This window comes from Naegleria fowleri, assembly GCF_008403515.1.
Source record: "Naegleria fowleri strain ATCC 30894 chromosome Unknown tig74, whole genome shotgun sequence".
Classification (NCBI taxonomy): Eukaryota; Heterolobosea; class Eutetramitea; order Acrasida; family Naegleriidae; genus Naegleria; species Naegleria fowleri.
The window spans coordinates 542939-554276 of NW_025408006.1; the positions used below are offsets into that span (position 1 = coordinate 542939).

An 11338-nucleotide genomic window follows, 5' to 3' on the forward strand; every position below is an offset into this window, starting at 1 on the left:
CATTCAATATTTCTAGAAATATATTCGAAAATTTCAGATGAATCAAATTGGTCACTCATCATCATCATCCAACTCTCATTTTTCTTTGGAGCTGTTTTTTGATATGGCCAGACAGTCACACTTATCACAACTCTAAAATCACACTGTTTATTATACACATTAAGTGATAACTGTTGGTTCATTTCTTCCAGTAAACTCATTCAATTTGCTGACCGTGAGAGCAACATGAGCAAGTGGCTTCACTTCCTCCAATGGATTTCCATCTAAATGGTCAGAGCTATACTTTTCCATGTAAACTCTGATGGTAGCTCCTGCACTTCCAGTTCCAGATAATCTGAAAACGATTCTACTTTGATCGACCAATTTGAAAATCATTCCTTGCTTTCCTGTAAAACTGTTATCAATTGGATCCTTATAAGAGAATTCTTCACATGAAGCAATATTGAGAGTTTGGAACAAATTCTTGGCTTCCTCAGAAAGTTGATTATTTTGGAATGGAACAATGTATGTGTCCCTCATGTGTGACATCATTTTGTTTGCTCCATCGGCACTCACTTCCTCATAATCATATCTGGTATAGTAGCTTCTACCGTACTTCTTCCAATGATTTTTAACAATGTCAGCCACAGAAACCTTCTTGTTTTGAGAGAAAGCTTGTTCATTCTCATAGGCTAAAATTGAAAGCCAGCTCAATACAGCCCACATGCCATCTAATTTGTTTGAAAAAGCAATCGTTTCATATACCAGATGAAGGACATTAAGACAAAGGTATCAATTACAAGATGATAACCTACCCTTTTCTCTAATGTGGTCACTTCCAGTTCCAAATGATTCTTCGCCACAAATAGACAATTTTCCTGCATCAAATAAATTACCAAAGTATTTCCATCCAGTTGGGACCTCATACATGGAGACACCTAATTCTTTTGCGACTCGGTCAAGAGCAGTGCTTGTTGGCATGGATCGAGCCAATCCAGCAATACCCTTCTTTTGGAAGTAAGGAATGCATTTCTGAGCATAATCAGCAATGATAGCCACTGAATCAGAAGGTGTCACAAAGAAATGCTTTCCCAAGATCATGTTACGATCTCCGTCTCCATCGGAGGCAGCTCCAAAGTCAATGTTACTCTTCTCATCCTTTAGTACTCTCTTAACCAAATGTTCAGCATAGGTAAGATTTGGATCTGGATGGCCTCCTCCGAAATCTTCACTGGGAGTGTAATTCATGAGAGCATTGTGTAAATCTGATCCCAATTTCTCATGCAAAATTCTCTTTGCATAAGATCCTGTCACGCCATGCATGGCATCAAATAATAAATTAAATTCACCAAATTGCTTTCCGATGAGCTTTCTAATTTTTTCCATGTCAAATATTGAGCTTAACAACTCAAAGTAATCGTTCACAGAATCGACCACAGTGACACGGAAATGTTCATCCGAAAATACATAATCCACAAATCCCTTTCCATTCTCTGCGTTCACCTGAGACAAGTCAATCTGTGGGAATTCATCACAAGTGTAATATTCATGAATACTTGTTGTTTGTTCATAAATTCGATCGGTGATTTTCTCTGGTGCTGGACCTCCATTAACAGCATTGTACTTGATTCCCCAATCATTGTTAGGACCTCCAGGATTGTGTGAAGCAGTTAAAATCAATCCTCCCAATTCTGCTTTTCTCTTTCTGATGAGGCACGAAACAGCAGGAGTGGACATGATTCCATTCTGCCCAATCAACGCATGAATTTTAATTCCGAGATGAGCAGCATTCGAGTACAAGATTCTGAGAATGGTTTGAATGGCTGTCTTGTTGTAGTAACGACCATCTCCTCCAATGACCATTTGTAAATATGAATCCTCGTGAGCAGCAGCCTGAGGAAGAGAATCCTTGGCCAAAATAATATTGAGAACCGACTGAGTGAAATTCTCAAGGAAATTTGGTGTGTTTTCAACAAGCTTAACCTTCACTCGGAGGCCGGAAGTACCCATCTTTTGTCCCGGAATGGGTTGAGTGGATTGGGAACGAATTTTGAGAGGCATATTGGTCAAGGACGTATCTGATGATGGAATGATGATGTAAGAATAACCAGAAATGATTGGTTAAGATCGCAAGATGGAAGAAGATGATGAAAACAATATAGAAAGGTTGTTGGTTGTTTTTCACGATCAAAAAACACAAACGATGGGCCCGAAGAGAATGTGTTTTTTTTTATGATGATTTGATCAAGAGGCTATTTTTGGGTTTTTGAAGATTTCCTAATGAGCTTCCTTTCAAAAAAAGAAGCCTTAATTTTGGAGTGAATAGCAAGATTCCAATGCATCCGGAGTGTGATTCGTTGAGTCTTCTGATGGGTAGATCGGAAAGACCTCTCCGAGTCCGAGTGAGACATTTATTATTAATTTTATTGATATTTATTATGAATAATATTAAAAAAATGATCAAACCAGAGAATGTTGTGGATGAGAAGAACCTATTCAAAACGATGAGGATTGATCACGATACAACAGTTGTTAGAATGATTGATTTTTCAAATTCTTTTTTTCATCATGGATGGCAGGATGATGATGAAATTTTTGCTCACCATATTCGGAGATTGGAATTATTATTGAAACAGAAATTTTCAGTTCAACAACTCGGAAAGAAGAAATGGTTGTTGAACAGGGAGATGGAATATAAAAATTTCTTTCCGATCGAGTTTATGGATGACAAACAATTTATATTGAATCAAATCAGAAAGGATGGTCATTTATTCCAATATGCATCACCTAGGCTCCAAGAAGACCGAGAGTTTGTGTTGCAAGTGGTTCAATTGAATGGATATGCGTTACATTATGCCAATGAAAATATTCGCAGTGATAAAGAAGTGGTATTGGGAGCTATAAAGAACGAAGCACATGTATTGCGTTATGCCATCGATTACCTTGGATTTGACAAGGAATTTTTCTTCGAGGCTGCTCGACTGAATGAAAATTGTTTCTCTCATGTTCCCTTCTCAATTACTAGCGACAAGGAATTCATGCTTGAAGCAATTCAACAAAGTAAGAAGGTACTTTCATCAATATCGTGGAATTTACGCAACGATGAAGAGTTTAGGTTAAAAGTTATCAAATTATTTTTTCCAGAACATGAAAGTTCAGCCTCTATTGACTATTCAAATAAGGAAATCATGATGAAAATTATTCAAGAATATGGACATATGTTGAAATATGCATCTGATGAACTCAAGAATGATAGAGACATTGTTTTGGCTGCAGTTAGAAATGATGGTTGGTCCTTTGAATATGCCTCTGATGATTTGAAAAATGATTTCGAAATTGCATTTCTAGCAGTTAAACATGATCCTTTGTTATTACAGTTCGTCTCTGATGAATTAAAGGGAACTAAATCTCTAGTATTGGCTGCAGTGACTCAAGATGGATTTGCACTTGAATATGCATCGAAAGACTTGAAAAATGATAGAGAAGTAGTATTAGCAGCTGTTAGAAAAAACGGGTTTTCTCTCGTCTTTGTTGATGAAAGGATGAAACGAGATCGAGAAATTGTATTCGAGGCGACCAAAAAAAATAATACTTCTTTAAAACATGTTTGTAAGGAACTCTTGTGTGACAAAGAGTTCTTATTGAAACTTATATCGTTTGGATGTCGATATATTTTCGATTATGCCTCACAAGAGATTGTTAACGACAGAGACTTTGTTTTAAATGCCACCAAACTTAATGGTCTGGCTGTTATTGGGTCACGTTTTAGATCAGACAAGGAAATCATGTTGGCGGCGGTAAAGAATGATGGATATGCCTTGAGGTTTGCAAGTGAAGAATTGAAGAAAGATCCCGAACTCTTAATAGAAGCTCTGAAATGTAATGGCTATGTGTCGGAGTTTAGTGATGAATTTTATAAGGAAAGAATTGAACAATGTTATTTTGGTGCTTATTTAGGACAAAAAGATGAGTAAACATTTGTCAAACTTGAACCCTCTGACTGCTTGGTGGCGATTGTATGATGATGTGTAAAGTGTGTATGTAGATCAAGTTTTGTGAACATATTTGCCGTTCATTTCTCATGTCAAGGCCTTCGTGAAAAATCAGTGTATTTCCGTGTTCTAGGCTTTATGAGGTAGCAAGCATGAGGTTGATCATTGATACTCGTCATCGCTTGCAATACCTCTAAATTCATGATAGGCATTCTTGAGAGAATCATTTTCTGCAAAAGCATTATGAACTTTCTGGATTAAGGAATGTGAAGGGGATGGAACGGAAGGTTTGTGAGAAGAATGTGTGTGTGACGATGAAATGTTTGAACTTGTGCCTTTTCTTTTTGCATTGTTGTGGACTGTTGTTGTTCTACAGTGTGGATGTTCACGTAGATGTTGTGAAGGAAATTTTTGAATTTCGCTCACACTTCCGTAATTCTTTCTCGAGTTCGTGACTGAAGGAGAATCACTGGCTGATGTTTCTCCCTCCATGTCTTTTTCAGTGGCATTATCATCGTCGTATCTGTAATGAATGTGTGGTTGTTGTGGATCGTGTTGCTGTTGAAAATCGACTTCCTCTGTACTCTCATCCCAATGTGAATAATATTTCTGAGCTTTTTCTGACATGTATGATACAACTTTTGAAGTTTTTGTTTGAGATGTCTTCTTGGAAGTTGTTTTTCCTGTGTCTTGAGATTGTTTTTCTTCAACTTCTGCATGATGAGAAGAGTGCAATATGGATAAAGTTCCCATCTTGTATAGAGCATAATTCAAGATTAATAATGGGATAATTTCACCAAGTGAATAGTAACAAAGAATGGTTTGCCATTTTGTTTCGAGCCATGACAGAAACATTTGTGCAATTAGTAATCCTGCTCTTCCTAGTAAAACAACAAAATCTGTTAAGGTCACAACTGATACATATATAATTGTATAGAGTGACACAATGTTTCTCGATGAACTAGCTCTATAATTTTTCAAATGTCTCCTAAACAAGGTAATTCCCAATATAATGACAAGTATAGCACAAATAATAAATAAAACAGTTGGTACGGCAACTGCCACAATTTCTATAGTAGAATATGGCGTTGGATTGGTGTAGTCATTGTTGTCAGACCCTCTTGGTTCATCTCCTGCAAATTGAAATAATAAAAGCGAATCATTCACTAGCATGGTCATGTACATGATAAAATTCACAACAAAGAATAATGTCTTGAGAAAAGAACTCGCTGTTAAATAATTCATAATTTTTGGGACTGTTTTCCTTCGAATAAATCCTTGTGATTGATATTCCGAAGAAGAATGTTCAGATGTTAATAATCCAATATCCTCTTGATTTGTTTCCGATATTTCCGAAATGGACTGTTTTCGAATGGACAAAATTGTCATTTCTGTCCAAAAGAAAACCAGCATGAGCATGAGTGATGAATAGACATATCCAGGAAATGAGCTTACTAAAATTAAGAGCTCTCTATATTCCGAAAAATCTGGTAATGAAGCTTGAACTGCTAATTGTGTGCATCGAACGAGTGACAAAATCACAATAAGCGCAAACATTAATCTCTTATCAGAAAATGTGCTTTCTGGTTTTTTGAAAGATGAAGATGAGGCAAGAGATGGGTTAGTGTTGAAATTATTGGCGAATTGTTGATCGTTATGATTAGTTGTTGTGGTTTGTGATTCAATTTCTTCTTTATCTTCATGATGATGTGAAGTGGAATGATGAGGATTCATGTCGTGTTGTTGTCGTTGTTGATCACCCTGAGTGATCCTCATTGAATCTTTTAAAGAATCATTATTGAACTCCATCCCATGATCATGATTTGAAATCAAATTGGAAGGATGGATATCTTCTGTTAGCTGTTGTGTATTTTCCTTCCGACTGCTACTACTACTACTCGTCGTCAAGTGAGAATTCAAGTGAGAGGATGAAGTGGATGATAATTTCTGATGAGTCTTCCTTATGGAATCATCCTTTCGGTCATGATGAGAAGATAAATTCCCTGTATAACGAACTCTTCCAAATCGTTGAGAGATGAATTTTGAAAATTTCCTTCGTTGTTGAAATTCCACGTAAATAATTCTCAGCAACAACGAAAGGCTTGAAAGTCCAATAAATCCGTAAATTCCTGATAAGGTGGAATAAACAATGACATTGGGGATCGGAATGGTCATGATGTTATTATGGTGTGTCTAGGTAATACTTGAATAGGAGGAGAAGAAGAAGGAGAAGGAGGAGGATGGTCTTTTTTCCGCACAGTTGGAGTGTTTTGTTGGTTTTTAAATGTGGTAAGCAATCGGGTTAGTAATATTACTGGGAGAGTTGGAATCAATGATGAATGAACGGCATGATCCAACAACAACAACAGCTCGTTTAGACCTAGCTTTCAAGAGTTGTGTATTTCAAAAGGAATTTTAGTCAAAGAGTCTCTCGGAAAAGGACAATCTCAGACAGTGATGTTGTTCGAGTTTTGATATTTTTTGGGTTTTGATTCCCTGTCTCAGAAACGGAGTTTACAAAAAGATGCACTGTAAGGGAAAAAGACTTGACACGATCTACAGATTCGATGAGATTATGTCTGTTAAAAACGACAGTTGCATCGATGCATGTATAACCTCTCTTAACTTTGTGAGGTCGTGAAAATGGAATTCAAGTTTTGAAATAATTTTGTAAAATGGATTTTTTTCTCCGAGAATTTTGATTGGTTTGCCGAGCTTTGTTCAAGTTCATAAAAAATTCTCAATCTCAACGTGATGAGAATTTTTTCAGCTTCAGAGCCCACACAACTTTTCTTCGGGCACCACCACGTACATTATTCTACAAGAAATCATCACGGTATGATATTAATTCTTCTCCATCATCAAACAAATTAATTTTTAATGATGATTAATAGTACTTGATGGAAATAATGTCCAAATATTTAGCGATTGTCCAATTCAAAACATTCGGAAAATGGAGGCCTTTGTACGTATGAGTTCATATTGTTGCTCATACGTATAAAGGCTTCATTTTCCCAATATATTGTTGCCCAAAATGTTGTGTTTTGGTGCTAAACGACAACATGAGCAAGTGCGTTCACGAAAGGACAAGGAATTCGATTTTTTGATGCCCTCTCAGAAACACATTCTCTGCAACATGGAACAACTGTTACCATATGTACGTGCAAATAGACATTCTGGTTTGATCATGGTAATTCTGTTGGATCAGAAATGAAACTCCAAGTGTTTCTTCAGTGCCAGCATTAGTTGGTATATGAGTAGGAGGTGATAGTAGTCAATAATTGATTGCAATAGGGAGGTTATTTATTCCAGAGTGGTGAGGATGGTCCTCCTACTTTTAGTGCTTGTTGAATGGCCAAATATAAACCTGCCCAAGTGGAGATCACTTCATTTCTGTTTGTAATGCCCTCTTGACATTCATCCAGTTGTGGTTGCTCTTTCTGAACAACATGGTTTATGACAGTGGAAGACAAGTTGCAGGAACTGACGCCTTCATTCGAGGAGGATGATGTGATTGGATACAAGTTGGAAGTGAGACTTTGACTATTATGAATGGACTCCAACTTGGATACAGTTGAGTTGTAAAGATCACAAGATTCAATAATGGATCCATAGTGCATTACTTGTTGGACATGTCCACTCCTTTCGGCCGAGTTTTCCTTTAACCACCTTTGCCATGCCTCTTGTAAGGCACAAGATTCAACTTCTTCCTTATTTGGTGGGATTCCATATGTGGAAGGAACAAAGTGTGTGCCCATCGATGGACACAACTGAATTCGATTTTCATTTCTGGTGGAAGCTGATTCAATAGCAGTATACATCGTCTTCTGGTGGAAGCTGTTCGGTGGTGTTGTCGTCTTTTGCAAAAGATATTCATATCCAAACAATGTTCCATAATTATTAGGATCAACCATTCCAACTGAATGATTCTGATGAGGAATGAATGAATCGATTTGGAAATTTTGAACATGACTGGTTGCAACCAAGTGTTGATCTGAAGCCTGAAAACCTCTTTCGTCATGCTGTTGTTGTTGCATTTGTTGCATTTCCTTTAACCATTGCAACACCTGTGGAAGAGACATGTCGACAGGTTGCAGAAGAGGTTTTTCAGAAGGGGACACATGCGCAATGTTTACAACTTCATTCATGGAATGATGTGGTTGGTACAGTTGTGGTTGTGGTTGTTGATGAACTTGTTGTTGTGGTGGTAGAGTGGGCGTCATGGTCGTTGTCGACTTGAAGTGTTTCTTCTTTGGTGGTTCTACTTGAAGATGGTCATCCTCTTTTCCTTTTCTGCTGCTTTCTGAAGGAATGAGCACTTGTGTTGCATCTTGTGGTTGTTGATTGATACCATGCTGCCATGGTCTGCTGTCAGCTTGAGAGTATGTTAAAAGACTACTTGGTTGAGGTTGAAACCATGTTGTTGTTGTTGTTGTGGCTGTCGATGGTTCCATCAACAACTCTAATGAATCATCATCATCACCATTGGAAACAGAGGGTTGAATCTTTTTTCTCTTCTTCTTCAAGCTCTTCTTTGGCACCTCCAAGGAGAGATCACTGGAACGAAACCTTTGTTGAAAACGTTTGCAAATCTTACTACTGGAAAGATTGGATGATGATGATTGGGAGGATGTCGGTGATGTGGTGGAAGATGTTTGAAAGCGCAACACTTCCACCTGACCTCCGACACCTCCGACACCATCTCCCGAATGAAGATCCAACTCAAAATAATTTTGTTTAAATGCGTGGGTATTGATTTCTTGTCGAAGCTTTTTGGGTTGTTTGATTGTGGTTGGTGGTGGTGTTAGTTGTGGTGTTGGTGGTGTTGGATGGTTGCAACTGTTATGGTTGTTGTTATTGTTGGTGGTCATGATGGACGGGTTGGTAATCTTCTTCTTCGAGTGGAGGTGGAATGTTGGCGTCAGTGAATGGCGGTGGTTATTATTGTGTTCTGTCATGACGATGATGATGGAAGGTTGTCAACTGTGTTGGAATCTTTTTTTTGACCTTTTTTACAACAATTCGATCTTTTGAATATTCAACAGAATGAACAAATCAAATAACCAGTGACAACATGATGAACACGCTCCTCATGGAGTTTGTTGTCTAATAGAGAGAATAGTTTCATTTTGAAAGAGTCGCCACAAAAGAACCTCAACATTCGAATTTCATCTCAACAAGCGAGATGCAAAAGGAAGAACATTCACTCGAGTTGTTGTTGTAATTTTCCTTTTGGAGTGATGGACGGGTATCTTTGAATGATTCATGAAGAGAACTAAAACCTCGAATATTCAAGAGCCAATCTCTTTGAATATTTGGACCCCATGGAGTACTATGGAAAGAAGACTTCCCGTTTTTTCGAGACTTTGATTTGTTCGTTTCATAGCACGGATGGACTTGACATTTCTTCCAAACGCTTTGAGACGTACCACGCCAGAGAGAACTGTTTCATTATCATTTGGAATGACATTTTGTCGATTTGGGACTCCTAAAGTAGTTTCATACACATAACCAGGCTTAGACTTTCATTAGGAAATAATCCCTTTTTTACATAAAAAAGCTCAAACATCGATCGATGAATTACCCTCTAAATTGTTTTTATCCTCATCAATGAAGAAATTAAGAAATTGGGAAATGTATCCTGTGAATGTTTTTTTATTGAATCAAAAGAAGGAGAATGGAGCTCCTCCATTTGAAAAAGCTTGTTGAAGAGCCAAATACAAACATGCCCACTGCAAGCTTGAATGCTCATTCTCTGTTGAACTCTCCACTGACCTTTCAAAGGCCACATGGCCTTTATTTTGTGGTGGTACAAGTGGAATGTGTTGTTTCTCAAGGTGTCCATGAGGAGGGTCACAAGAAAGGACGAATGGGTTCGGATCGAATTGTTGATTCCTGAAAGGATCACAAGAGTCATAGGATGGAACGACTACTTGTTGGACATGGCTCCTTTCAGCCAAGTTTGCATTTAACCATCTTTGCAATGCCTCCAATAAAGCGAACGACGTAACTTCTTCCTTATTTGGTGACTGACCAAAAGTAGAAAGTCCCGACTGGAAACTATGGTTGTTGTCACTCCTGGCGCAAGTCATATCAGAAGATGTAGGACATATATCGTGTAACTTGTTTGGTGATGATGTTGAATTCTGAAGTGATTCATATCCAAACAAATTTCCGTAATACATACCCGCTTGAAGACTGAGTGGAACATTTTGGAGATTATTTTGAGGCGAAACAACACACATGTTTTGCTCTTGAAAGAAACCTTCACCATCGTGAGGATTCTGTTGCATTGGTTGCATTTGTTGTTGCCATTGCTGTTGCATTTGCTTCATTTCATTGAACCATTGTGGAGCAACCTGAAGATATGGAAGTTCATGACGATGGATCGAGGGAGAATAGCTCCATTCATTCATCATTTGGAATGGAGTGAATGTTTGTATAGTTTGTTGTTGTTGTGGAGTGTTAGACTTGAAATGCATCGTTGGAGGTTCCACTTGATTTTCTTGATCCTCTTTTCTGTTTTTGGAGGGAACTGTTGTGATCATTTGAGAGGATGGAGATGAATCTGGTTGAGATTGTTGTTTGGTTGCATGAAAAGCAATGGACGGAGCTGGTGGTGGTGGTGGTGGTGGCGGATGGATGGTTGCGGTCGATGACAAAGTCGAACTGCTTTGATTGGATTCCACAGTGGATGGTTTTCTCTTCTTTGTCTTTTTTGGAACTTCGATCGACAAATCACTTGCACGAAATGTTTGTTGATAACGTTGAAACAACTTGCTGTTGGAAAGATTGGACGGAGTAGTGAAATTGGTTGACAACGAAGAGGGAGAATGAAAGCGCAATACTTCCACTTGATCGCCAACACCTCCGTCACCACCTCCGTCACCTGCATGAAGATTTAATTCGAAATAGAATTGTTTGAATTCATGAGTATTGATTTCTTGTCGAAGCCTTTTCGGTTGTTTGATCTTGGTTCGAAGTGGCGGTGTAGACGGTGTTGATCTTGGTAATGATGGATTCATTTGGAGTTGGCTTTGTTGGTGTTCGGGGATTTCTTTTTTGTTAAAAATTGATCCTTGTTACTCTCCCAAACGCGTGTTGACTTTGGCCAAGCCACACAACTTGAACATGCCTCCAGACTTTTCTTGTTTTGAGCCTATCAGGACCAATAAAGAACCTCAACACGAAAAAGAACCGTTGACTTTCTTTGTTTTATCTTTCCTTTTTTGAATCTGATCAGATTCTTGAAAGACCAAAGAAGGCAATTTAAAAAGGATCCGATTGAATAATCCGATCGAATTCCATCATTTTCCCATAAAGATTCTATCCAAAAGACAAGTTGATCGAAATGCTTTTATTTGGAA

At 38.0% G+C, this 11338-nt stretch overlaps 5 protein-coding genes across 5 annotated transcripts; 1 reads left to right on the forward strand and 4 right to left on the reverse strand.

Moving 5' to 3' along the window:
• Positions 1–159: 159 nt before the first annotated feature.
• On the reverse strand, positions 160–2040 carry FDP41_010079 (uncharacterized protein; the record flags this gene model as incomplete). Its single annotated transcript, XM_044700338.1, has 2 exons — positions 160–710; positions 795–2040. 2 exons carry the CDS (start codon positions 2038–2040, stop codon positions 160–162), a joined length of 1797 nt encoding a protein of 598 aa, XP_044556572.1.
• Positions 2041–2435: 395 nt separating this feature from the next.
• Positions 2436–3953, forward strand: FDP41_010080 (uncharacterized protein; the record flags this gene model as incomplete). The annotated part of the gene is made up of 1 exon (XM_044700340.1): positions 2436–3953. One exon carries the CDS (start codon positions 2436–2438, stop codon positions 3951–3953), a length of 1518 nt encoding a protein of 505 aa, XP_044556573.1.
• A 180-nt stretch (positions 3954–4133) lies between these two features.
• Positions 4134–6146, reverse strand: FDP41_010081 (uncharacterized protein; the record flags this gene model as incomplete). Its single annotated transcript, XM_044700341.1, has 1 exon — positions 4134–6146. The coding sequence occupies one exon, from the start codon at positions 6144–6146 to the stop codon at positions 4134–4136; it is 2013 nt and encodes a 670-aa protein (XP_044556574.1).
• A 1124-nt stretch (positions 6147–7270) lies between these two features.
• FDP41_010082 (uncharacterized protein) lies at positions 7271–8929 on the reverse strand (the record flags this gene model as incomplete). Its single annotated transcript, XM_044700342.1, has 1 exon — positions 7271–8929. One exon carries the CDS (start codon positions 8927–8929, stop codon positions 7271–7273), a length of 1659 nt encoding a protein of 552 aa, XP_044556575.1.
• Positions 8930–9634: 705 nt separating this feature from the next.
• FDP41_010083 (uncharacterized protein) lies at positions 9635–10996 on the reverse strand (the record flags this gene model as incomplete). Its single annotated transcript, XM_044700343.1, has 1 exon — positions 9635–10996. One exon carries the CDS (start codon positions 10994–10996, stop codon positions 9635–9637), a length of 1362 nt encoding a protein of 453 aa, XP_044556576.1.
• Between the last annotated feature and the right edge of the window lie 342 nt (positions 10997–11338).